The sequence below is a fragment of the Dichotomopilus funicola genome, assembly GCF_033296635.1.
Source record: "Dichotomopilus funicola strain CBS 141.50 unplaced genomic scaffold C8A04scaffold_3, whole genome shotgun sequence".
NCBI classification, from domain to species: Eukaryota; Fungi; Ascomycota; class Sordariomycetes; order Sordariales; family Chaetomiaceae; genus Dichotomopilus; species Dichotomopilus funicola.
The window spans coordinates 827,564-853,609 of record NW_026944024.1 but is presented as its reverse complement, the minus strand read 5'-3'; the positions used below and the strand labels follow the sequence as shown (position 1 = coordinate 853,609).

Here is a 26,046-nt window from a genome sequence, read left to right as displayed (position 1 = left end):
TACCAAAATCGCTACGCCCAGACCTGCCCTGAAAAGAATCGATGAGGATGGGAACTCTCAGGCGCGCGTCGTGGTGGGCGCTGATGGTTGATGACGGCAGAAGAATGCAGGTCGAGATGGGATGGCGCATCACAAGCCGAGGTCGAGCGTCGAGCGCCGACAGCCCGCGTGCTCCACCTCCGCGGCTGCCAAAGCGCTTCCCCCCAGGGTCTGTCACGTGCACCTTCTTGGTAGTTTTTGACGCAAAGCCCACTTTAATTCTTGAGCATGGCCCGAGCTCGATTCAACTCGAGCCCCGCAGTTGGCTGAACGAAGTCACTTTGTTTACCTGCACGCCTGGGCAACGGATCGCAACGTTGTAATTTCAGCCTTTGGTTCTTGTTTTGCGCCGTAACCCCCCTCTGCTTGACATTTTGCTGCGTTTGGAACAGCCTGCAAACCACAACGATTTTCAGATTTTCAGACGAATAATTGGCGAGACAAATTTGGCTTAGCTTCCCCCTGATCGGCCGACCTGCCCACGACGGGCGCAAAAAAACAAACCGGTGTCCGGCTCGCACAATGTCGCGAGACGATAACAACCATTGGAGCGTGCGACGGCCAAGAGAGGTAAGATGCTCTAATAACCCACTAGACATACTGACAGCATGATATTGACGCCGTGTATAGACCCTAGGAGGTCTCAACTTCAACACAGGCATCCCACAACCACCCTCAGCGATGAAGCGCACCAGCACCATCGGCAGCGCGAGCCATGGGCGCTCCATGTCCGGCTCGCGCCACTCCCTCGCCGTCTCGCGTCCGAACCAGCCCATGTTCCAACGCTCGTCGTCCGGCACGAACCTCGCCGACATTGGCCTGTCCTCCGTCAAGCGCGCCTCGGTCGCGGGCTATAACCCCAACGCCACGGCGACTATGAAGTCATACCACACCCCCGGCCCATCCACCGACGACCGTCGCAGCAGTGTCTACCGCGCGCGCCCCTCGACCGCTGCCGGCCCCATGAGCGGGCACCAGAGCTTTTTTCAGCAAGCGCCCCAAGCCGCCGGTGTACCACGAGACCCCCGGCCATTGAAGGATAGGTCGTATCAGAACCGGTTGGGACAGGAGTTGATTGAATATCTGGCGCAGCACAACTTTGAGATGGAGATGAACCATAAGCTGTCGGATAACTTTATCAAATCGCCCACACAGAAGGACTTCAACTACATGTTTCAATGGCTGTACCATCGCATCGACCCGAGCTACCGCTTTCAGAAGAATATCGATCAGGAGGTGCCACCACTGCTAAAACAACTCCGCTACCCATACGAGAGGAGCATTACCAAGAGCCAGATCGCTGCGGTCGGCGGCCAAAATTGGAGTACATTTTTGGGGTTGCTCCACTGGATGATGCAGCTGGCGCAAATGCTGGACCGGTATCTACTGAACCAGTACGATGAGGCGTGCATGGAGGCCGGAGTCGACGTGGCGGGGGATAACATCATCTTCGACTTTCTGACGAACGCGTACCAGGACTGGCTCAATATGGACGACGAGGCTGGAGACGAGGACGTCGAGAAAGCCCTGGTGCCTCACGTCCAGGGTATGGCTCGGGCCTTTGAGCGGTCCAACGCCAAGTACATCCAGGAAATGGAGATGCTGGAAGGCGAGCACGCGCGGTTGCTTAAGGAGGTTGAGGACCTCGAGAAATCTACACCGGACCCGGCCGTGCTCGACAACCATTTTAAGATCATGGAGGAAGACAAGGCCAAGTTTGAGGAGTACAACACGCTGGCCATGCAGCGGTCGGAGAAGTACGAAGGCCGCATTCAGGTGCTGCAGGAAGAACTCGATAAGCTACAAGGCGAGTTGAAGGAGGCCGAAGCCGAGCGGCGTCAGCTTAAGGACGCAGTGGACGACCAGGGGATCAGCATGCAGGATATCGACCGCATGACTGCCGAGCGGGAGCGTCTTCAGAAGAGCATCGAATCCGCTGGGCAGCGGCTAGAAGATGTGAAGCGCAAAGTAGCCGAACGTGAAATGGAGGCCAGTCAGCGTCTCGACGAGCTCGAGCGCATGGTTGACCGCTACAACACAGTCGCCTACCAAATCGGCCTCATCCCCGCTTCAGCTGTCAACGCCAAAGGCCAAGACTACGAACTCCAAGTCACCGTCAACGAAGGACCCAACTTCACCTCCTCCCAGCTCCAAGGCTCCTACGGCGCGGGCGACAGCGATCGCCTTCTAGCGGACCCGACCACCGGCTACCAACCAGCACACGTGCTCAACCTCGACCTTCGGGGGCAGGTTAAGAACAGCTTCCTGGGGCTGCGCAAGGAGGTGTCGGAGCGGCGGAAGGCGGCGCTGGACGCGATGATGGAGGACCACGACCTGCTGGATCGGGCCAAGGAGGCCATCGAGGACAAGCGGAACGAGGTGGAGGCGTTGGAGCATCGCGTGCGTGCCGCGGAGGAGGAGTACGAGCGCACCAAGGAGGTGACGACCGCGCAGAAGCTCGCGTCGGACGCGCAGATTGAGAAGATGGAGAAGGAGCTGGCTAAGATGCGTGCTGCGTTGTCGGAGTCGGTGCAGCTTATGGAGCAGAGGGAGATGAACACCAATATTGAGTGCGTCTTCATTCATCTCTTTAACCCCCCAACCCCCCTACCTCAACACTCCGGACGAATCCCAGATTAGCTAACATCTCCTAGGTACGAGCAACTCACCCTCCGCGCCAACGCGCTTCGCGAGGAGCTGCATACCGAAACGATGCGCATGCTCAACGACGTTATCAAGTTCAAGATGCACGTGCAAAAGAGCCTGGAAGAGTACGAGACGTTTGTGGCCGACGAGCTAGAGAAGGAACTCGGCAGCGAGGAGATGCGCGATGATACCCAAGCGATGGAGATGTAGAGGACCTTCTCTGTCTTTCTAGTGCCTGTTTGTTTATGATCGGCTGTCTTTTTTTCTTATTTCTTTTTTTACTGTTGTGGGGGTTGGGGGTCAGGTTGGGTTTGGTGGCTGGGGATAGGGTATGATAACTTGTTATGTCTGCATGATTTGGACTGGGATGGCGCTTGGGAGCAGGTGTTGGTTGGTCTCGATGCGTGGTGGGATTAGGCGGCTGTTTATTTCCAGACTGTATAATGCCCGGGTTTATATGTTTGGGCATGGATTATATGTGTTGGTACGGCGGAATGTGAGCAACGTCAATATCAGGAACTACGACATACATCTTGACCTAACTCAAACAGACCACAGTTGATGCTTTGTCTATTTTCCGTCCCAAACGCCCAAAATACTTGATATCATGGTTAAAAACTCCCCCACCCGACTTCATCCGAGCTCTAGCCCTCACCATTCAGGGTCCTCCAACCTGCGAAACAGCGCGACGTGCTTCGCCCCCTTATGCCTTTCCACCTTCTTCCCTTCCTCCGTCTCTGTCCGCATAATCCCTACACACGGATCCGCCTCCTGCTCAACCTCCCCAACGCGCTCAAACGATGGGTGCGCATCAAAGTGCTGAACCATCCACTCGTGCAGATCCGGCACATCAGTAATGGTATACACAATACCCCCCGCCCGCAACACGTACGCATACTCAGACGCCAGGGTAGCCGAGACAATCCGCTGCTTGTGCTTACGCGCCTTGAAGTGGGGATCGGGGAAACAGATGAAGACCTTGGACAACTGTGCCTTGCGGAAGAAGTTGGGCAGGAACTTCATCGTGTTGGCGCGCAGCACGCCCACGTTGCGGTACAGTCCTGCTGGAGCAGCATCACCCCCTTCGGTTTCGCTCTGGGCCAGGCTTTGCGCCCGCAGCGCCTTGATGCGATCCTCGACGAATTGGGTGACTGACACTCGGATCTCGAGACCTAGGATTAATGTGTCGGGCATGGTTGGGGCTAGAGCTATAAGCAACCCTCCAAAACCGCAGCCTATGTCGGCGACCTCGACGTCCTTGGATATCCTTCTAAGCGCCGGTGGTTCGGGTGTGGAGTCATTGTCTGAGTATACCGGGCTTTCGCCAGAAACGGTTTGTGATGATGGCTGTGATGGTGGTGGCTGATCCTTTTGGTTCTGGGGCTTGTTTTCGACAATGTAGTGGGGGTAAAGGGACGACCAGTCCATTTGATCAGGGTGTGGGGGGCTGTATTTGTCGTCGGTGAGTCTTCCCTGAAAACCCCGCGTGGGCCTAACGCTACGGCGTCGGTGTCTGCAAGTGTGACTTACTAGATCAATTGGTGGTCTGAGAACGGGTTGGCATGAGCCCGCTGGCGGTAGAACTTCTTCCTTGGGAGTTCTGAGATGTCATCTCGCTTCATCGCCGCGCGGTAGTCTTCGCGCTTCTGCCGCTTGTCTTTTTTGATCCTTTTACCACCCATTTTCGCGAATCTCGGGTTATAAACGCTAAAACTCAGAATACTGTTTTGTTTGAGGTGGGGAAAGGCGTATGTGAGTGCTCAATGTTGTGATCTGAGAGGCCAATGGCTTGAGTGGGCTGTTTCTGTTTATGTATGAATTGGAGATCAAGATCCATAAGCGGATGAGAATTCCATGAACGCAAAATCCCACGCTCGGCTCCACTAAAATTTAGCTCCTCGAGACTGCGTGGGGCGTCGCCGGGGGGCTGGACAAGTGCTGCCCCGCTATCGGCACCTTGGAAGGGGATATTTGAGAGCAAAAGAATAAATACCCCGCGATCGGTTCATAACCCATTCATCCCATTGTCCAAGTTACATTTGATACTTTCCTATTTTCTTGAAGACAGTAGAGGGAAATAGAAACATACAATGGCTGCAGCTTCGGTCGGACAAGTCAACATTGCCGTCATCGGTAAGTTATAGAAAGAAGCGCTTTTGAATTAATCGGAAGCTTGAATTGGAACTTAACAACCTCTAGGTGCTGGCGGGGTCGGAAAGTGTTTCCTGGCCCAGCTTGAACAGCTCGCAGCGCGCCGTCCCAGCCCGAAACTTGCGCTTACCTACATCAGCACGAGCAAAAAGGCCATCTACAGCGACGAACACGCCGCCATTCCAATCAATGACGTCTCGTCGACCCTCGCTTCCTCGCGACAGACTCCACTCGCCCTGTCGCAGCTTGTCGACTTCCTCGGCAAATCTGGCGTCAACACCGTCCTAGTTGACAATACGAGCTCCCAAGACGTGGCCGACGCCTACCCACAGTTTCTGGGCCGCGGCATCAGCATCGTGACGCCCAACAAGAAAGCTTTCTCGGGATCGTACCAGCTATGGCAGGACATCTTCGCCGCGGCGGAGCGCTCTGGAGCGCGGGTATACCACGAGTCGTCTGTGGGTGCGGGCCTACCCGTGATCTCGACGCTTAAGGACCTCGTGGACACGGGCGATGAAGTGACGAAGATCGAGGGCGTCTTTAGCGGCACCATGTCCTTCCTCTTCAACTCGTTCGCCCCAACTTCCGGTTCCGGCGGCCAGTGGTCGGCCGAGGTGAAGAAGGCGAAGGAATTGGGGTACACCGAGCCGGACCCTCGCGACGATTTGAACGGCCTGGATGTCGCGCGCAAGTTGACCATCCTTGCTCGCCTAGCGGGTCTACCGGTTGAGTCGCCGACCGCCTTTCCCGTGCAGAGCCTGATCCCAAAGGAGCTCGAGTCTGCAACGAGTGGGGACGAGTTTCTTGAGAAGTTGCCGGCGTTTGACGCGCAAATGGAGGAGACCAAGGCGGCGGCAGAAAAGGAGGGCAAGGTGGTGCGGTTCGTTGGTAGCATCGACGTGGCTACGAAGCAGGTCAAGGTTGGACTCGAAAAGTTTGACCTGTCACACCCCATTGCGGCGCTGAAGGGCAGCGACAACATCATTAGCTTCTACACTAAGCGGTACGGAAGCAACCCGCTCATCATCCAAGGCGCTGGCGCCGGCGGTGATGTGACGGCAATGGGTGTCACTAGCGACCTACTCAAGGTGCTGTCCCAAATTGCATAACGGAGCTTGTCCTACAGTCCTGGGTATAAAAGTCTCGCTAGGATCGTACTGGAAAAGACATAGGGGGCGGAGTTCAAAAGCTGATTCCATGTCTTGAGTGTCTGAAGGCGCCTCCTTTTCCTGTGCCATGCCCCTTCCCTTCCACGCCCGCACGAGGTCACTGATCCGACCCGTCCGGTCTTTCAGTACCGCGATCATGCGGCCCGTTTATATCCACACGTCCAGCTGATTCGTCCGTTTGTGTTTGTCCTTGCGTGGGGTGGTTGCTGTCGTGAGCGTCAGCTTCTGGTGGTCGCCGAGGTCCGGTGCGGCTGCCTGCCGCCCGCTGGGTGCGCCTAGCACGCCAAGTAGCAAAGCTGGCGATTGTGAGTCTCCAGAACCAGAGGATTACATCGTATATGACAAGTGCAATGATCGGTGCGATTGGGATAAGGGCTAGTGTGATCTAAGAACAAGGGGTTCTATTAGTAGACGGTATTGCAGTGAGGAGTGCCGAGAATATGGAAATGGATCTAGTAACCTACAAAAAACGTAGATATGGCCTTGATAATATACTGATACTCCGGATGAACGATTCTCAACTCCAGGATCCAGGTGAACCAGCCCACTGGCTCTGACGCGTGGTGGTCCATTTTTTGGTGGTCGGCCTTGCGTTAGGGGTTGGGGGCTCAGCTACGCTTCAGTGTGATGTAATGCGGTAAGGCTGGGACTAATATTGAGAGGCTCAAGTGCTTCGGTGTTTTCCGTAGATGCGTTCGGCGTAAGCGTTCGGGCGCGGTGGGGAGACGAGCTGCTGCGTTGTCCAGCTGGGTCGCTGAGCTAGCTGTCGGTTCGAAATCGGCGCAGCATATTTTTCCACCGAGCTTCCATCAAGGGCGACGTCACTGAGCAAGCGGGTGCTTGGGCTTGCAACAGGTCAGGGTGGGCGTATCTTTGCGAAAAGCCGACGGGCCTGCGGATACAAAACAATGGATGCCCCGTCTCAAGTGTGTGGGTGGATGGATGATGATAGATGCCGAGGTGCCTTGAGTGCCCACTCAAGAGCCTGAGAGCCCCAGAGGCCACCGTCTCAGCTGTGCATTCGGCAGGTGCTCAGAGCATGGCAAGCAGGGATGGTGCGGTGGGTCCTTGCTGAGCTCCCCACTAAGGCGGCCACAGGGGTGCAGAGAACTGCAAACCATCCATCAACGGATAACATCTGGCTGTTTAAGGAGACACCATCGACGGCCGAACCAACCTACCCACCCCGCAAAATAAAAACAAGCTCGGATATGAGGGTATGACGAAATAATAACGACTGACGTTGTCCCGAATACCCCTGGTTTTGTGCTCGTCGACCCTTCCGCTTCTTCCTCCACGTTACCGACCACGATGCCTCAAGACCCGCACCTTTACGGGCAGCCACCGCCCAAGAAACAGAAAAAGGAAACGGCGCTTTCAGGCTCCTTGTCGTTTACTTCTCAGCTCAGCTCACTTCTCGCGGAGGCACCAGGTAGGACACCCGGCGATGCTCCTGCTAGAACGACGACCGGCCGGGCACGACCATCAAAACTGAAAGCCGACGACCTCTCCAAAACCAAAATCAAGCGCAAAGACACACCCGATGGCAGCGGTGGGGGTGCGAAAAGGGAAAGCAACAAGCTATCCCTTAAATCACCTGTCGGGACAGAAGAGACCAAAGCCGAGCGCGAGTTTGCGCGGCGCAAAATGGAGTCTAAAGCCCGGCTATATGCTGCGATGCAGAGGGGGGACTACATCGGCCGAGAAATTGGCCTGGTTGACTTTGACCGCAAATGGGCAGAATCTCAACAAACGAACAACCCCGAAAACCTTTCCTCTTCCGATTCAAATTCAGAGGACGATGCTAATGGCGGAGACAACGTCGACACAACTCTCCACGAATTCACCGATGAGTTTGGCCGTGTTCGCCATCTCACCCGCTCTCAAATCCTCCGTCTCCAGCGCGGTGCCGCTTCTGCGGCGGAACTCGAGAACATGTCTGCGCGGCCCAAAGCGCCGGAGAACGTTATCTACGGCGATGCCGTCCAAGCAGAAGCTTTTACCGCGCGGGACGGGGTGGAAACGATGGAGGAGCTCGCAAGGAAACGAGACCGCAGCCCGACACCGCCCGAGGATACACACTACCAGGCGGACTGGGAGATCCGAACTAAGGGGGTAGGGTTTTACAAATTTAGCAAAGAGGAAGGGAAGAGGGAGGAGGAGATGAAGGCATTGGAAGAGGAGAGGACACGAACCGAAGGGTTGCGGAAGGAGAGGGAAGAGAAGGCGAGGAAGAGGAAGGAAGAGATAGAGCTAAGAAGGAAAGAAATATCTGAGAGGAGGTCGAAGAAGATGGCGGAGAGCTTTTTAGATGGGTTGGAGAAGGATTTGGTAGGGGGGTGACAGAGAGAATGAAGGATGAACGACTGACCACCACAAACGGGAACCATCCTAGAGCGCGGACATACCGAATCCCCGGGCCACTTTGAACACTTATCGCGAATAATGGCCATCCCTCCATCCCCACACACCGCCCAGGAACCTTGGACCCCTGCTGGTGGCCAGAAGACTGTTCATTCTTTTTCAAGTACAAAGCCAGCGCCACCAGAATGAAGCATAAGCCAAGCATGTCCCTCTGCAGATCGGATTTCCAGTGGTCAAAGCGCGCCACATGTAAGAGCATGTCCTTGGAAGACCGCTTGTTCGTATCTTGGGCTATAGGATTACGAAAGCTGAGGGGGTGAGCATAGTCGATACGTCTTGGCGCAAGGTTACTATCAAGACCTCAACATGATCTTGGACAGAAGCCTCCTCAAGTAGTTCTGAAAGTGGTCGACTGCCAGGTGGCATATCGCTACAGAGAAGAATGCAAGATGAAGAAAGCACAAGAAGTAAAAGCGAAGGTGTAGATACTAAAGCCGAGGTAGCTATTTGGCAAGGGAATTGCACAACTACTTCAAAACTGTTCTTTTTTGACACATATTCTGTTGTATTTCTAGGCTAACATGTGATTGGCATGTGTGTATGTATGTTACAGGTGATATCTGGGGGAAGGGGGGGTTGGATACATATATAGAGAATATTGGGAGCAAGAGAACATAGACATGGCAACACGAGAGGGGGGGGGCTACGTGGGTTGGCGGGTTATACTTAGCTTGCCGCAGGCGGACATGACCGTCGAGGAGTCGAGTGTAGCCTACAGTCTTGTTTTTGTCAGCGCAGAACCATAAAAAAGAATCATCAAGAAACGTGGTTGGAATGACTTTATCAGAGTTAAAGCCGTGTCACCGGCAGTCTCATCAACGCATAAGCTATGTAGACCGTCGTGATAAAATTTAAATCATCATCAAAGTCGGGGTGTTCAAGAAAAAAAGTAAAGCCTTACCGTTACATGTATGGTGAGGAAGCAACGTTGTCGATTCCGATGTCTAGCACACCTGCATCAGTTAGTGCAACGCTCATAAACGGCGAGGAGAGATGTGATGTGACAGGACATAGATCAGACAGGACAGTGTCATCTTCGCGTGAGCTCCGACATATGCTTGTCAATTTTAAAGTCAAGGTCATCATGAAAAGTGGGCAGTGAGGCTGAAACATCAGGACGCAGGGCGCAACATACCGAAAAACTCGTGGTATCGACAAGGTGAGGCGGGGGAGGCCCGTATTATCATAGCTATAAACGGTCAGCCGATGCTTCTGGCCGGACACGTAGTAACAAGAAAGTATTGATAGGTATCAGAGAAGCATGAATGGTAGTTAAAAAGGTTGTCTTCAGCGGGAATCCCGAATCAGACTCGTCATCTAGAGTCATCACAGAGGTAGAAAGTAGTTTCAAGAGACTCCGTAACTTACTACAATGCCATCCAAGCATAATTGGCTCGGGGGTACGCCCATTCTTTAGGCCGGTTAGTTCGAGCGCCTGAAAGGGAGTCGGAATGGAGAATGGCCGGGGTAATTGCTGATCAGTGGACGAGGTTTTCTAGGCCTGTCGCAAAGTGGCGTGTCTGCTCATTTGTTTTCGGAGCCCAGTGCCGCTTCATCATGAAAGCATATGGGATGTGCGGTAGAGAGAAAGACACCGACTTACTCAGACCGGGGAGAGGTCGCAGCTAGCTTTATAACAGGAGGTCAGCATCCATTGATCATGGCAAAACTGATTTGAAAAAAATGGCAAAGGGGAAAATAATCAGAAACAGCCAGTTGTTTTCTTCAAGGGGAATCAGTCGGTAATTCCAACTTGCCGAAGCAAAGAAGAGATCATCACGAAAGTAAAAGAGTAATGACAAGGAAAGAAAGCACCGACCTGAGCCACGACATTACGCCTGCGCCAATGCTTTGGCGAGCTGTCCAACAGCATCAGCCAAAGGATGGCGGCGAAATGTGCCGTTCTATTCTTACAATCGCCGCCTTAACACTCAAGCTTCTGAAACTAAAGCCTTGGTTGTCTGTTAGCACCTTGCATGTTGCAATAAACTTCCAAGAGGGTTAACGCGACGACGACAGCAGCTGTGATCAGACTGACGTTACAATTTCTAGTTTCATGTCCGAAGATCAAAGACTCTAGTTTGCGGTGTTGGGTTGTCATCAGGCAGGCTGCTGCGCATCGCGAAAAATGAAAATGCACACTTACCGGTGGTTGGTGGTGAGGTTGGAAGGAGGAAGAGGAGCCAAAAGGCTTGCAGGTTCAGAGTTTTTGAAGCTGTTTCTGACAGTGGAGAAGCTGGGAAAATTCCGTTGCATGCAGTGGGGTCGCAGGGGCCCGAGGCGCAATTCGTGTTCACGTGACCTCGCACCAGCTTCGCGTCTCCGCAGTCGACCTAATATCCGCTCCTCGGCTCGGACCTCAGCAAACGCGTCTACGGTTGGGCTGTCTATGAAGTATCTGCCAAACCTCCCTCCCTACCTTATCAGCTGTCAACTAAAGCAACCGCTTTTGAAGAGTTAGCTATGCCTGAAATTGCAGAAAGTAAGTTCAAATGAAGAGCCGTTTCTCTCCGCCGCTAATATACGCCTAGTCGCCCGTGTGGTGCACTACCTTCGCCTGCATTTGGTCGGAAAAACGATCAAGTTCGCCAAGGCAATAGAGGACACTAGTGTATTTGGCAAAGTTGGGACATCCGGAGAGGAGGTTGAAAAAGCATTGACCGGCAGAAAGGTGCTCTCAGCAGGCACGCAGGGCAAATACTTCTGGTGTGTAGTGTCCACGATTTAGCTGCAAGGCGTTGTTCATCGCGGCTGACCTTGTGAAGGCTTGTGCTAGACAAACCACCACATCCGGTGATGCATTTTGGAATGACCGGTATGATCTCTCCGTCTCTCCTTTTATCTATACCACATGGTCTAATTGTCACAGGATGGATGCACATCAAGGGCGATCGCACGGCGTACACCAACTACTACAAGAAGATGAAACCTGAAGAACTGGACGCTTGGCCGCCTAAGCACTGGAAATTCCACTTGAAAACCGAGCAACCGGCGGTTGAGGTTGCCTTTACCGATCCCCGGCGATTTGGTCGCGTCCGTCTGGTGGATTGCCCAGGCGAAAGCATCAGAAAGTTCTCGCCACTCGTTGAAAATGGGCCAGATCCCGTCGTCGACACGGATGTTTTCACGAAGGATTATCTCCGAGGTAAAATGCGATCACGGCGCGTGCCCATCAAGGCTCTCATCCTCGACCAGACAGTCATCAGCGGCGTCGGCAACTGGGTTGGGGACGAAGTTCTCTACCAAGCGAAACTCCATCCCGAGCAGTATTGTGACGACTTCAGCGACGAGCAGGTAGACAAGCTGTTTGAGGCTATTCGATATGTGTGTCAATTTGCCGTTGACAAACTCGGGGACTCGGACCAGTTTCCGCAAGATTGGTTGTTCCATTACCGGTGGGGCAAGGGCCAAAAGGGGGCTGCGGGCCATTTGCCCAACGGTGAGAAGCTTGCTTTCATTACTGTTGGAGGGAGAACGAGCTGTTACGCGCCCGAGGTCCAGAAAAAGAGCGGTCGCGTTGCCCCAGGGGCCAAGGAAGAGCTTGTGGAATCCGATCAAGAAGAACAGAAACCTAAAAAAACCGCGAGGGCGAAAGCAGTCAAAGTTGAGGATGAAAAGCCCTCGAGCAAGAAGCGGAAGGTCAAGGAAGAGCAGTCGCCGGTGAAAGGGGATCAACCTCCACCCGATGGACGTCCGGCGAAGAAAGGAAAGACAACGAAGACGGATGAGACAGCCACGTCAGACGTTCAATCAGACGAAACTCAAAAGCGACGTTCGGGAAGACTGCAAAACAAGGCGGCCTGAACACTCTCGGTGGTTCAAACCCTTGGCCCGCTTGGCTTCGTATTTCTGGGCCAGCAGAACTGAGTTTTGGACCGGTAGCTACCTATAATACGTGGTCAAGCACGACATCCCAGAATGTTTTTCGTTCTTCCTCAGATCTCACACCTCTCTGAGTTGTACTCGCCCCCTGGCTAGGGCTCCGACTCGACACTTGGTGGAAACGTTCCAAACAAGGCCATAAAATGTTCGACTTCAGCCGGGCCGAGCTGGTTGCCAGTTTTCGTCGCCTTGGATAACATCCGGAAGTCTAAATTTTCTTTCGTCAGCACGGCAGCTTTTTTTTTTTTCACAAAAGAGAGCGACTCCGAAACCTTACAATCCACATAGTGGCCTGTACAACGCAAATATTAGTACCTGGGTCTTCTGGGTGGAGTCTGTTGGGGATATTTGCCTGGCGTAGCAGTCATGTAACACTCGCAGGCCTCCGTCTCGGACGCGTTCTTGAACGTGTGCACAGCACCCGGCGGAACGGTCATGAGATCTCCCGCTGCGGCCGTCACTTCGCCATCTGGTGTAATAAATGTCATGGTTCCTAGACACAAGCCGCCCCAACGATACGATTAGCACTGAGCCCGTTGGCCACCCGACGCAAAGAGCTGCGGTTCCACCAGGAAACATCTTCACCTCCATCAAAACGCGACCAATACAACTAATTACCTCCGCCAGCTGTCTCACAAACCCAATCTTGAGGTCAAAACTCACCTTTTGTCACCAAAAACAACTCGTCATGGAATCGGTGCCAGTGCATAGGCGGGCCGCTCGTCCCGGCTGGTAACTCGAGCAGTACGGCGCTGACCCGGTTTTCAGTCAAGGAGCCGTCTTCATAAACACGGATCGTCAGGGGCCCGACTCGAAGGGTCTCGGCAACGTCCTTTTTGTAAAGTTTGGTTGAAATAGGGCCGCGGATGGGCATTTTTGGATCCTAAATTGCTTTTCTTCTGTTTCTCTTGCCTACCTTTTTGATTGTCGTTTTCACAATGTCGCCTTTCTGACCCTCCGTGTATCTGATTGCTCGTCTGTGAAACCCGTTGCAAGTTTGCGTGATTGTTGAGCTTGGGGGTAGTGTTTGCCAACTTATTACTAACTAGAAACTAACTGACAGGTTGATTGAAGGGAAAGCTGATTTGTGTGGTCGCAGTTGTTAGCGCCTGCCGTCATTGATACGATGTTTCGACGTAATGCCTCGAATCTCAGCACAGACAACTCGAGGGACGTTTCATGGACAAGTGTATGGTAACACATTCAGCGTAGCTGTAAGTACCCTGTACCTTGACGAGCGCGGAGACGTTGTGGGACTGGGACGCTTTACATTGCGTCGCTAATGTTGAATGCTTTGAAGAATTATTATCCGTACTACAAAGCACTTGGAAGTTCGATACAAACTTGAGAAGAATGCATTCTACTCCGCAAGGCGCCCGGCTTTCGGCGCTCGGACTCTCTTGTCTCTCCTTTCTTGCCAACCGTTTTCAACCCCTTCGATATCTTCCATCGATATCACGGTCGCCCGGCATGGAGCCGCCCCCTTCCCTGCTTTCATGGCACCCAAACAGGCGAAACGGGAATCATAAACCGGGTGCGACGGCTACGATAGCGTTTGCTCTCCTCGGATTACCTTCAAGACGTCAATGACGGTGTTGCACTCCTCACTCACCATTTCCTGCCCGATCTGAATTGCTGACCTCCGTGCCGAGGCGTGTGTTGGCCGACGAGCCCTCACCGGCCTAGGTTCGTGACGTGAGGGGGAGGGAATTCTTGCGCGCCCGATACGAAGGGCAATTGCTATTGAAGTTGTGATTTGGCCCCGAGACTGCAACTTCAAGCAATTGTCTGAGCGGGCTTCTTGCCGAGTTCCCTCACCAAGTACGCTCCCCTCAGACGAAAACGGGAATCATCTGCGGTCGTGAGGCATTGAGAAAGTAACAATCCTGTATCATGTCTAATCTTTGCTCTGTTTATATCGGAGGTCAGCATCCGTGCCCAGCACAGGTTCATGCCAAGACGTCAAAGTCGCAGCAGGTTGGACAGTGGAGGAAAAAGTAATGCCGGAAATGCCCCCTCACTTGGGGGACCTTGCGGTGCAAGCTTGGTCGAGTGGTAAGTCGGAACCGGCAGACTCGGTCTTGGCGGTGCGTTTGGAGATGAACCACCACTTGGAATGCTGTTTGGGTAAACGCAAGCGGGCGTTGCTAATCTATTCTCGACAGGCCCCTTTTTTCCGACTCGGTCTCTCATTCGTCCGCGCTGTTTCCCCACGTAACGGCAACGGCTGCCACCTCGGGACTTTTGGTGACGAAGTTGGGGAAGGCCCCAGCTTTGTGCAGTAGCGGATGTCGGGGTGCATGGGAAGGGTGACCCTGAGCGCTGGCGCGCCCGATCACACCCAGTCGCGCCCGCCCAGCTCTCGCCAGTTCTCGCGCCGTGACGCTATGGAGTAAGGCACCGTCTTCCATCGCCTTCCAAGTAATTGCCCAGCCAGAAAGTTGCGCGACGATTGGCTTTAGAATATTGGCATGTAATAACGAGCCCTCACTCCCAAGACTTGTCCACCACGATGCCAGCCCTTTCCGCTCTGGCGGTGCTCTTGGTACTCGGCGCCCAGAGTTGAGGCTCTTGCCAAGCAGGAGATCCTCGCCTTGTTTTGAACGTTTGTTCAACTTCATCATCAACAACAAGACGAGGATCGCAGCTTTTGAGGGGCGCTGGTCCTCAGGATCAACCACGCTTCGTTCTTACTCGAAGACTAGGCGAGCCCCCGCGAATATCCCCGACTCCCACCACGGCTTCCCCACCATGCTTTAACCGGCACTCATGGGCACGGCTGGTTTTCCCGCACGGCACCATGTGGTCGAAGTGGGCCTTCCGTTTCCAAGCCGAAGTCGCGCCAACCCGTGGCGAGTGGCATGGGAACGCCTTTGAACGGCCAGGATCAGCCTGTGATCAGCAGTCAACCATCCTATCGGCCGTCCTCCCTGCGAGGCTGCCTCATTCACAGACGTTGTCGAAGGAGTTCTCCGTCATTACTCTGCTGTCCCGGCCCATTTCTCGCGCTGATTCCTTTCTCCACACACATCTTCGGCCCTGCTCTCCCGTCCCCTCGGAGGATTGAAAGGCACGGCGGCACCTCCGCTCCCGTCTGCGTTCGCCCTCTCCACAACAACAATCTGGGGAAGGCCCGCAGTCGCTTGACTGCCGACGGAGAGTTAACTGACGCAAGAAGCGGGCAGCAGGGGGGCGAGGTGGGGCGAAGGGGGAACGACTCTCCCCTGTTTACAAGTGGTCTATCAGAGTATCCTTGAGAGAGTGTGTCTCCTTCGCTGCTGCGACTTAATAGGCAAAGGCAAAGGCTGAGATGATGTTGTGTAAACTCTGGGTTTAAGGTGAGAAATAGGGGGTCAGGAGTCAAAGCCAGAAAGGGCCACAAACGGCCACAAACGGCCACAAACGGCCACAAATGGCCACAAGCAGGTGTGTGTCGCCGGGATCCGCGCAAGTGCCTACCACTGCTCTTGCAAGTTGATAGGATGGTATCTTCGACTGACCGGAAATAGATCGCTATGCCTGCTGCAAGCGCCAGTTGTGGTGAGATCTGCACTCGAGAAGACAACCCCCCCGGAAGCGTAGACCAAAGAGACCCGGACCGTACCTGCGGCGAGAATAAATTGCAACCAATGCTGTTGATGCAACAAGACAGGGCACTGCTAATCATTCATAGTATCTCATTTACTGATTCTCGATCAGTTCCGTGCTGATCTGTTCCAAGTTCGGTTTTCCAGAACAAACTCGCGCCGGCTTCGAGGCCCATCTTGCCGACGAGCTCCCCTGAGGGCACCGGCGCAGTGTGAGATCTCTCGGGAGGTTATCTCCATGAGGACGATTTAGATCATGGATCTTCTCGATAGCCAAATGGAGCACCCAGGACATGTTATAAAAGGCCTCGAGTCCTCCCATCTCTCCAACCCGAGCTGCTTCCATCCTCATCCAGACCTCTCATCCAGAAGTCCAGACCATCTATCCCTTCCTTTTTCAAGACTCTACCCATCATGATCGCTAAGATCCTTGCCCTCGCGGCCCTTTCGGGCGCCGCCCTCGCCCAGCAGGTCGGCACCCAAAAGGAGGAGTCTCACCCCAAGATGACCTGGCAGAAGTGCACCGCTGCCGACGCCTGCACGGATGTCGACGGTGAGGTCACTGTTGATGCCAACTGGCGTTGGGTCCACGACACCGAGGGCTATACCAACTGCTACACTGGCAACGAGTGGGACACCACCATCTGCTCCGACTCCAAGACGTGCGCCGAGAGCTGCGCTGTCGATGGTGCCGACTACTCGGGGACCTACGGTGCCTCGACCAGCGGCGACGCTCTTACCTTGAAGTTCGTCACCAAGGGCTCCGATTGTAAGTCTTCTTCTCTATGGGGTGAATCGTTGCTTTGACCTGGTGCTAATCTCTGCTATACAGCCACCAACATTGGATCCCGCCTATACCTCATGGCCGGCACCGACAAGTACCAGATGTTCGAGCTCCTCGGCAACGAGTTTACCTTCGACGTCGATGTCTCCCAACTCGGCTGCGGTCTCAACGGTGCCCTGTACTTCGTAGCCATGGACGAAGACGGTGGCATGAGCAAGTACGACGGCAACAAGGCTGGTGCTAAGTACGGTACCGGCTACTGCGACGCGCAGTGCCCGCGTGACCTTAAGTTCATCAACGGTGAGGCCAACTCGGACGGCTGGGAACCCTCGACCAACGACCAGAACGCTGGTATCGGCCCGTACGGCTCTTGCTGCACAGAGATGGATATCTGGTACGTTGTCCCTCGGAGAATTCGTCTGAATGAGACAAGGAAAAAAAGAAAAGACTAACCGTCTGAAACAGGGAGGCCAACTCCATCTCGACTGCCTTCACCCCCCACCCCTGCACCACCATCGGCCAGGAACGCTGCGAGGGCGACTCCTGCGGTGGCACTTACTCTTCTGACCGCTATGGCGGTACTTGCGACCCCGATGGCTGTGACTTCAACGCCTACCGCCAGGGTGTCAAGGACTTCTACGGCCCCAGCATGACGGTCGACACCACCAAGCCCTTCACGGTCGTCACCCAGTTCATCGCCGACGGCGGCACGCTGTCCGAGATCAAGCGGTTCTACGTCCAGGACGGCACCGTCATCGAGAACCCCCAGTCGGCCATCGAGGGCAACACCGGCAACTCGATCACCGCCGATTTCTGCAAGTCCCAGAAGGTCGCGTTCGGCGACGAGGACGTCTTCAACCAGAAGGGCGGCATGGCCGGGTTCAGCGAAGGTCTCGCCACCCCCATGGTGCTGGTCATGTCCCTGTGGGACGACCACTACGCCAACATGCTCTGGCTCGACTCCACCTACCCGACCGACGCTGGCGCCGACGAGCCCGGCAAGGGCCGTGGTACCTGCGAGACCAGCTCCGGCGTGCCCTCCGAGATTGAGGACAGCCAGGCCGACAACCAGGTCATCTACTGTAAGCTTTTTTCTGCCTTCTTCCACATCTTATCTAACCTCATGCTAACCCGTGCCCGCAGCCGCCATCAAGTTCGGCCCCATCGGCTCGACCTTCAACGCCCCCGCCGCGTAAGAAGATGGCATCGTTCTCTAGAGGTTTCTTGTCTGGGAAGCCAGCAGCGGCTCGCGATTGGGAGCAAATGGCAGTGACCCATCATCACTAGGGCATCGTCATGCATCGGTCGAGTGGAGAGCGCGGTTTCATGTAAATACATTCATTGTCTGGACATAACACTCAGAATGATATATATTTCGGAGTTCATATTCACTTGAGCCTGAGCTTTACTTTCCTTGTGTGTTTTGTTCCGCCTGTTCGTGCGATACCAACAATTGGTTGGGTTATCAGAGTTCCTGCATGATCGTGATGTGAACTGAACCGTTAACAGTCCCTTGTGGTTTGACCTCCGCCGTTTTAATGGATGATTTTTTCCATGCCGTGTTTTATTGAGTGTGTAATTTACTATTAGGCTAGGAAGCAAAGGCCCAAATATCCCTTCCCACTCCAACTTAATCTGGACCGCAAATAAAACACATCTATCTATTAAAGCATCTTACGAAGGAGAGTCTTCAACACTCCCACCTAACATCGCAGCTGATGTCATGTTGTGCTCACTTTTTTATATAATGAAAAAGAATCAGCCAAAAAGCTCACCGCCTACTTCTCACAGTCCCCCTTATACAGGGGGCGAGGCATAATAGAATAGCTACGAAAACGCGCAAGCAGATTTTACAAGTGCAACAACCGGGGTCGAACCCGGGCGCACAGATTCTGTGGTGTACTAGTTCAAACATCCACAGCCTCCCCACTACGCCATCCGGCCGGGCCGCTGTTGGTTTTGGGGGGGCGGTTGGAAGGAACTGCCGGAAGGTGGGTTATAAAGCGTGGGCGGTGGTGGGACGAAAAGAGGGAAGGAGCGACCGACGTAAGCACGAGCCAACCGTGGAATGTAAAGGTCCCTCAGTACCTCAGGTACCTTACCTTACCTAACGAACCATAACTGTGTGATGGACCATGCTGAAGTTGTGGCTTATTGTCGGGTATCATTGTTGTTGTTGTTATTCAAACAAAGTAGCATCTACATAATTGCCCTTTTCTCTCCCAATATGAATATACACGCCCAAAACGCCGCCCAAGTCCAAGCCCAATCTGTTCCTATCCGTTTGTCCTTACCCTCATTCCATAGCATTGATATCACACAAGAACCCCACAGCCAACGTAAACGAACCACCACCACCACCACCACCACCACCACTCCCAACATCTGCATTCCCACTCCCACTCCCATTCGCACTCTCATTCCTCCCCCCAATCCTCCCCTTCCCTTTCCTCTTCCCCCCCTTCACGCTCCCCGCTCTCCCCTTCCCTTTCTCAATACCATTCCCACTGCTACTCGTACCACTACTCCCACTACTCCCACTACTCCCACTCCCGCCAACAACCCCCGTCCCCGCAATCGACCCACTCCCCGTCCTCACAGGGATAATACTAACCAAATTAACAAACGGCTCGCCGGATTTCTTGTAGTTGACTACTTCGACTTGGACCTCGCGGTTGGTGTCTACGGAACGGCGCATGCGCTCCACTACGGCCATGTCGACGCCGAGACCGCGGGTTTTGGAGTTGTGTTTGACGATTTCCCAGGGGGTGGTGTTAGGAGCGGGAGGGTTGGTGGTGTTGATGGGGGGAGGGTGGTTGGGGGTGAGGAAGTTTGTTGTTGTTGTTGTTGTTGTTGTTGTATTGGTGTTGGTGGGGAGGGATGATGGGGCTGTGGTACTGTCGAGGCTGGAGTTGGAGGAGTTTGTGGAGGGGGTGGATGTGGCTGCTGTGGTGGTGGTGTTGGAGGAGGATGGGGGGTGGAGTTGGTAGTGCTTGTTCATGGTGGCGTTGTTGAGGGCGTTGAGGTTGGTTTCGGAGACGGGGCCTAGGGGTCGGTGCTGCTGGTGCTGGTGATGTTGATGGTGTTGCTGATGTTGTTGTTGTTGTTGTTGTTGTTGCTGCTGTTGCTGCTGGTGCTGGTGCTGCTGCTGCTGGGCTACATGCTGACTGAAGTAGGTATCGCTCGAGAAACACTGGTCGTTGGGTAACGTGGGCGTGGTGATGCTCACATCAAGCAGACCCGGGATGATGGCATCAGACGGGGAGAGGACGGATGGCGGGGGTGCCTGCAAGAAGCGGCAGTTCCGGCCGAGAACCTCGGCCGGGGTATAGCCCGTCAAGGCGGTGAAGGGCTCCGAGACGTAGATGATGGGCTGGTCCGCGCGCGTGAGGTCGCACACGACGATGGCGCACGAAGCGTCGACAGCCCCAAGGGAGATAGTTGGGTTCGGACGGGTGTGAATGTATCCCTGTGTTGTTTTTGTGGTTAGTTAAGATCGAGTTGTGGACTTGGTAAACAATAGAGAACGACAACTCGTTACACGTACAAAGATCGTCAGCATGTCAAGGCTGCTTGGGGAGTAGAGCCCGGGGTAGATCAGGGGGTCATGGATCATAGGGTTATAGACCCGCCGAGCGGCCGCGCGCTGTTCATTGTGTCAGCCACACCATCGACAAAGAAGATGAGGGCATATACGGACAGGTCGTACCCTCAAGGCTTGCTCTTCCCAGGTGTTCATGTCGGTGGGCGTGGTGGGATACGAAGGGTGGCCCTGGTCCAGCAGCTTCCTGGCGCGCTTTCGGTGTAAAGGTGAGAAAGGTTTTACCAACATGATGGTAAGCTAGTGGTGGGGGTGATCTTGTTGCCGTGTCGGTGAGGAATGAGCCCTAACTGGTCGGAAGGGGAGGGGTGTTGTTGTGGTGGTGGTGGGTACTATGCAATCCTGGTGCAGCAGGTGGGCGACAAAGGGAAACACGGGAGGGCCGGCCGTTGATCTAGGTACTGTTTCTGGAATAGTGCCAGTGGAAATGAGGCGTTTGGCGAGGTTACGATGCAGAGAAGAGTGTTGATTAAGGCAAGCATAGACTACAGCGGAGGACGGGGAATCCAACGGAATGGGTCACTATATAAGCCAAGATGGCTTTTCTAACAGTTTACGGTCTCTATCCACAAATCCCGTCCTTCACTTCGGGATCGAGATCGTGTAATCGATCGGGCACTGAGACCTGACCGTGGTGGGACAATCATACGCAAACAGACGTAGGAAGGCAGGGCAGGCTGAGCAGGAAGAAAGACCGAGCCAGCTCGGCGGGTGAGAAGGGGATCGATATACCTTGCAAAACTGGGCAAATGAACGGGACAGTGAAAAGGCTGTCACGGTCTGTACCCTATCCGCTGCTGTTGCGCTGCGATTGATGAGAGATGATTCGGTGGATCGGTTGATGGACCCCTCGTCGCGAGGGGATCTTCGATTTCGAACGATTTCGAAAGGCGCCGACGGAGACCTCGATCGATTGTCGCTCACGAGAATCAGTCTCACGCAATCGAGCCCAAGGGGCCCAATCAGCCGAATCGTGGACCGCAACGGGCGATGCTAACGGCGAAGGACACCCCACCCGTCAGAGTCCGATCGTGCCGTTGTCGTCCCGATTCGGACGTTTTGCAGACCGCGCTGGGATCGGTCACGATCGACGGCCGCAGAACGAATGGAAGGGGTTTGACAGAGAGCCTTGGGGGCTAGGAAAACGAGTTGAGGGATGTAAAAAGCCCTCATTGTCCCGATTCACCGTCGGCATTGCTGGGTACGCTATCTAAGGGGCTTCCTAGGGCGGCTGGTGAGCAAATATATTTGCTCCCTACTGTCGTCGGTTATCTCGAGAGCAATGCGATGCCAACTTTGGACCGTCATGTCGGCAGATTCCTCGCACGGAGGAAGATCTCACTGTTTCCATTTTAGTGTATTGAGTGACCGTCACCTTTCCCAACTTTTGGAGGAAAACAACATCAAAAAAATGGCCGATATGGTCTGAGTGTGAAGGTGGCTGCGTGCTGGAGGTGCGGTTGTTCCTCAGATCCCGACTTCCGAACGAAACTTCGATCCCGATCGAAGCCAAGGCCTCTTTGGTCACAGTTCGTATCCACAGGGCAGGGGTCCCTGTCAAGTCCATGCTCTCAGAAGTTGTTGTGGCTTGCATGGTGTTTGTGGCTTGTGTGGCTGTTTTGCCTTCTAGGTAGTCAGCCACAGAAGTGCCGCTGGTCTCAGCTCCGCGGCCTCGTCTTGCCCCACTTCGCGCCATTCGCGTATCGCTTCGATTCATTTTCAAACGCGTCGCTCATGGAACATCGGGTGCATCGAACAATTGCACGTGTTGCGGTCGCAGTCACACACATTTCCTCCATCAGGCCATAGGGCTGAGCTAGGGTGCCTTTTTTTCCCGCACTTTTTGAACCGGGAGAGATCAGCCAAACGCGGGGCAACACTCAAGTTTCTTGCCCACCGCAAACCGCGACCCTCTCTCGAGGAACGTCGTGTAGTTGCCAGCTGAACTTCATCCAGCACCCACCATGTCACGAATGCTCCATCGGCCCCGCCGGCCTGATGCCCCAAGGGCGTCTGCCCGGCCTCGCGCCGCCGACGATGATGCTCCCCTTGAGCTCCCGGCTTACGAACCGCCGACGTACCCCATGGACGAGACGAGCAAGCAGAAATTGACCGCCCTCTACGAAAACCGGGCAACTGACACGGCCCGGCGCACATATGAGGAGCAGCTCAGCGTGTCGACTACACACTTGTTCAAAACCATCGGAAGCATCAACGACGTCATATTTGCCAAGAAGCGGACGCTTCGCAACATGGCGCAGAAGCGGCGCGCCCGGGGTGATGAAGGGGCTGGCCAGGAAAAGGACGAGCAAGAGTTGTCGCTGGAGGAGTATGTTGCCGGGCTGGATGCCAGAATCACCGCGTTGACAGAGTCGCTTGAGGAAGCACAGCGCTGGGTCATCGATAGTCGCGCGGAGTTGGATGATCAACAGCCCGTGCTAGAGAGCGTGGTCGCGGGGTTGAATGCTCAGCAGCCACGCCCGGAACCTGGGCCGCCAAAAAGGAGGAAAAAGGGACCGAAACGCGAGGCGGCCGGTAGCGACGCTGAAGATGGTGATGCGCCTGCTGACGAGGAGGGAGAGGTGGAAGATATGGAAGAAGATGCCGATGAGGCCGAGGCGGCCGAGGATGTCCCTCCGTTGATCGGGGTAAAAGAGCTGCTCCATACCGCCCGCAAAGCGAAGCAGGACGAGTACGATGCGCTCAGCGCGTATGAAAAGTATGCACGGCACAACGATTACATCTCGTTCAAGAAGAACTGGCATGACGCGTTGCACCACGAGGACCAGGCCCCTCTTCCTGACGCCACGACCTGGTTCGACCGACATGGCCGGCCAACTATGGGTACAGTGGCTGACCAAGACGATGATGACCTTGTCGTGGAGCGCGAGATCATCGACCTCAAATGCCCGCTATCGCTGCAAACCATGAAACAGCCCTACAGCAACCACCAGTGCAAGCACACGTTCGAGAAGATGGCAATCATGGAATTTATTCAAAGTAGCGGTGGTGTAGCGAAATGCCCCGTTTGCTCTCAGGTACGGCAGGATTGGCGATTTGTTTCTTGGTTAGCCTTTGTTGACCCGTATGTTGCAGCATCTTCGCATCAAGGACCTATACCTCGACGAAGTCATTCTCGAAAAAGCCAGGCGGGCAGCGGCCGCGGCCGCCCTGCAGCAAACCGCCGACACGTCCGATATTGAGCCCGACGACGAAGCCCACGATGCTAGCATGGTTGTTGGGCAGTCTGTCAGCATCAAGAAGGAGAAGGGCCGATCATCCCGCCGCCACTTGGAAGATATTGAAGCCGATGACGATAGTGACTGCTAATCATTAGGAAACGAACGTGTACATTTGCCAAGCTTTCTTTCTGCTTGGTGGTTTCGCCCCTGATACCCTCTCTCAACGCCGAATTATAAATACCACCACCACAATGTCCACCAACCCCATTGACCCATTGTCTGTGGTGAACTATTGCACAATAACGTAATGGTGTTCGTCTCGCCTGCTTTCGCCTCAGTGAGTGATTTTTGGACTCATCAGAGGGAAAACGCACGCACGAACCTTGTCCACGACTACACCGTTGCTCTGATCCAGTCCCAGCCGCCCGGCTAGGACGTAATCCCCTACCGAAGCTCGGCCCGAGGAACCTAGTTAACTAGAAAGAAAAATGGGAAAAATGAGGGAAACCAATAACGGGAAAAGTAGAAAAAGCATCGACGACCACACCACGCGTGCAGCAGCGAGCCATCCAATACAAAACATCACCACCTCCAAAAAAAAAACAAATTCAAACGCCTACTCCCGCCCCGCAAGGAGCCCGAACGAGTATCCATACTCGCTCGACATACCAGCCATCGAAACCCCGCCGCCCTGGTGGTGGTGGTGGTCAGGCCCGCCCATCTCCGAAGCCATCATCATCACGCCCCGTAGGTCTCTGAGATCCTGCCGATATACCGGCACCGAATTGGATGACTGGGGGTGGTAACAGTTGCTCATGGGGTCGTGCGTGCTGGGGTGGAACGATGTCGACATCCCGTACGCGTGGTGGTTATGGCTGTGGTGGTGGTGGTTGTGACTGGGGTTGTGGTTGTAGTGCTGGTGGTGGTGGTTCAGGGGGAATCTGGGGCTGTGGTTGTTGTGTCCGGCATTGACGTTGACGGTGGAGGCCGGGCTGTGCGATTGCGTGACGTGGAGGTAGGAGAAGTCGGCTGCTGCTGCTGTTGGTGCTTGTTTGGTGGCGAGGGATAGGACGCTACAGCGAGAAGCGTAGTGACCCGGGTTAGCCTTCCTTCCTTGGTTGGTACTAGGGGATCCCCCCTTTTTTCCCCAGCCAGCACATTGGCTCACCACCATACGTACCTTCGGAAGCCCGCACTCGTTGTGCCGGCGCACAAACCAGTGGGAGAAAGCATCTCGGCCGTCGGCATCGTCGTAACCGCCACCATGGGCGGTGGGGAGTCAGCTTGCGAGCCACCACTGCCGCTGCTGCTGCTGTCCAAAGCGTCCGGGCTCATCTGCCGCGGAGACGGGTGGATGTTACCGTTCCCACTGTTCTCGCTGCCGCTGCCACTGTTACTGCCGCTCTCGGAGGCCGAGTCCCGCTGGCTGGGACTGTGGGACCGCGAGTGTGAGCGCTGGCGCCGAGAGTACTTGTGGATGCCCCAGCGATCGAAACGGGATCTATACGCGCGGGTTCTGGACAGACAGACGGGGAAGATTGTTAGATATGGGAAACCTTGGAGGAGGGTATCACGCCGTGAAAAGGGGTGGATTCTACACGTACGAGGCTCGGAAGCCGTATTTCTGGGCCATGAACCGCTGGACCTCGTGGAGTGGCTTGTTTTGGTCTTTGTATTCGGCGGTGATGACGCCCCGGTACTTATCCCATTGTTTCGTCATGGCGTGTCGGTTTCGGCAAGGTCAAGAAGGATACGGTAAATCCCAGGGTCTAGTGGCCGAAGTTGAAGGTGTACTAGAAAGAGGTCAAGCGTCGGCTCTGGAACTAGGTATGGCGCTCTTCACGAGCGACTAGAGTAGCAGCCGAGTATCTGAAGGTAAGGCTAAGGGTGAACAACTAGGGGGCCGCGGCGTCGTCGAAGCAAGGAGTGATCTATCCAAGAACAACAACAACAACAGCTACAAGCCTAGGGACAGGAAAGGAATGACGAGGCCTAGCTGGGTAATATATCCTATGCGATGATCGCGGACGCGGCTCTGAACTGCACAGCTTCGGGATTGACGTGGTCACGGTCCGGTTCATGTGAGCCATACACACTTACATACGTCTCGATACATATGCGTACACATAACACCCCATGTCTTCATAGTGTCGCCCAGCTAGAGATTACCGCCAACAAGGACGCGCTGTCATCGAACGTTCAGATAAGGCGGCCAATGAGCGTCGGTTCGGAACGTGAGGCCGGCCTTCACCCGACGTGGCCGCGAAATGGGGGAGGTGCAGGGGGTGGGTGGGAAGCCGAACCTCGAGCCCTTTCCCGAAGGTAGGCTGGTCTCGCCGGCTGGCCGAGGGGTCCAACATGGTGGGCCGTGAATTTGGCCGGTGATGGCGGTTGTGGTGCTTGACCGGTCCGGGTCGAGTGCCCTGTCCAACGATCCGCCCCGTTCCGTATGATACACAGCTGACTGTCAAGGGTAGTAGGATAGATCTTCGACCGCAGATGGTGTTCTGCACGTGTGGAAAGAAAAGAAGTACCCGGTATGCAGGGAAGAAGCGCCCGACGGGGTGAATCTTGAAGGGGG

General features: G+C 54.7%; 10 protein-coding genes across 10 annotated transcripts; 6 read left to right on the top strand and 4 right to left on the bottom strand.

Moving 5' to 3' along the window:
• Positions 1-561: 561 nt before the first annotated feature.
• C8A04DRAFT_24750 (HEC/Ndc80p family-domain-containing protein) lies at positions 562-2,895 on the top strand (the record flags this gene model as incomplete). Its single annotated transcript, XM_062779292.1, has 3 exons — positions 562-609; positions 670-2,609; positions 2,694-2,895. The coding sequence occupies 3 exons, from the start codon at positions 562-564 to the stop codon at positions 2,893-2,895; spliced, it is 2,190 nt and encodes a 729-aa protein (XP_062640868.1).
• A 441-nt stretch (positions 2,896-3,336) lies between these two features.
• C8A04DRAFT_34195 (putative methyltransferase-domain-containing protein) lies at positions 3,337-4,367 on the bottom strand (the record flags this gene model as incomplete). Its single annotated transcript, XM_062782743.1, has 2 exons — positions 3,337-4,132; positions 4,216-4,367. The coding sequence occupies 2 exons, from the start codon at positions 4,365-4,367 to the stop codon at positions 3,337-3,339; spliced, it is 948 nt and encodes a 315-aa protein (XP_062640867.1).
• Positions 4,368-4,775: 408 nt separating this feature from the next.
• On the top strand, positions 4,776-5,945 carry C8A04DRAFT_24748 (homoserine dehydrogenase-domain-containing protein; the record flags this gene model as incomplete). Its single annotated transcript, XM_062779291.1, has 2 exons — positions 4,776-4,818; positions 4,885-5,945. The coding sequence occupies 2 exons, from the start codon at positions 4,776-4,778 to the stop codon at positions 5,943-5,945; spliced, it is 1,104 nt and encodes a 367-aa protein (XP_062640866.1).
• A 1,371-nt stretch (positions 5,946-7,316) lies between these two features.
• Positions 7,317-8,348, top strand: C8A04DRAFT_34193 (uncharacterized protein; the record flags this gene model as incomplete). Its single annotated transcript, XM_062782742.1, has 1 exon — positions 7,317-8,348. One exon carries the CDS (start codon positions 7,317-7,319, stop codon positions 8,346-8,348), a length of 1,032 nt encoding a protein of 343 aa, XP_062640865.1.
• Positions 8,349-10,892: 2,544 nt separating this feature from the next.
• Positions 10,893-12,233, top strand: C8A04DRAFT_34192 (Formamidopyrimidine-DNA glycosylase N-terminal domain-containing protein; the record flags this gene model as incomplete). The annotated part of the gene is made up of 4 exons (XM_062782741.1): positions 10,893-10,911; positions 10,961-11,135; positions 11,195-11,244; positions 11,299-12,233. The coding sequence occupies 4 exons, from the start codon at positions 10,893-10,895 to the stop codon at positions 12,231-12,233; spliced, it is 1,179 nt and encodes a 392-aa protein (XP_062640864.1).
• Positions 12,234-12,403: 170 nt separating this feature from the next.
• Positions 12,404-13,185, bottom strand: C8A04DRAFT_24745 (uncharacterized protein; the record flags this gene model as incomplete). The annotated part of the gene is made up of 4 exons (XM_062779290.1): positions 12,404-12,519; positions 12,589-12,603; positions 12,685-12,780; positions 12,975-13,185. The coding sequence occupies 4 exons, from the start codon at positions 13,183-13,185 to the stop codon at positions 12,404-12,406; spliced, it is 438 nt and encodes a 145-aa protein (XP_062640863.1).
• Positions 13,186-16,312: 3,127 nt separating this feature from the next.
• On the top strand, positions 16,313-17,878 carry C8A04DRAFT_24744 (glycoside hydrolase; the record flags this gene model as incomplete). The annotated part of the gene is made up of 4 exons (XM_062779289.1): positions 16,313-16,667; positions 16,731-17,076; positions 17,148-17,764; positions 17,826-17,878. 4 exons carry the CDS (start codon positions 16,313-16,315, stop codon positions 17,876-17,878), a joined length of 1,371 nt encoding a protein of 456 aa, XP_062640862.1.
• A 1,100-nt stretch (positions 17,879-18,978) lies between these two features.
• C8A04DRAFT_24743 (uncharacterized protein) lies at positions 18,979-20,514 on the bottom strand (the record flags this gene model as incomplete). Its single annotated transcript, XM_062779288.1, has 3 exons — positions 18,979-20,151; positions 20,230-20,328; positions 20,392-20,514. 3 exons carry the CDS (start codon positions 20,512-20,514, stop codon positions 18,979-18,981), a joined length of 1,395 nt encoding a protein of 464 aa, XP_062640861.1.
• A 1,733-nt stretch (positions 20,515-22,247) lies between these two features.
• Positions 22,248-23,613, top strand: C8A04DRAFT_24742 (zinc-finger of the MIZ type in Nse subunit-domain-containing protein; the record flags this gene model as incomplete). The annotated part of the gene is made up of 2 exons (XM_062779287.1): positions 22,248-23,321; positions 23,380-23,613. The coding sequence occupies 2 exons, from the start codon at positions 22,248-22,250 to the stop codon at positions 23,611-23,613; spliced, it is 1,308 nt and encodes a 435-aa protein (XP_062640860.1).
• A 468-nt stretch (positions 23,614-24,081) lies between these two features.
• C8A04DRAFT_24741 (Clr5 domain-containing protein) lies at positions 24,082-25,185 on the bottom strand (the record flags this gene model as incomplete). The annotated part of the gene is made up of 3 exons (XM_062779286.1): positions 24,082-24,538; positions 24,646-24,981; positions 25,070-25,185. The coding sequence occupies 3 exons, from the start codon at positions 25,183-25,185 to the stop codon at positions 24,082-24,084; spliced, it is 909 nt and encodes a 302-aa protein (XP_062640859.1).
• Between the last annotated feature and the right edge of the window lie 861 nt (positions 25,186-26,046).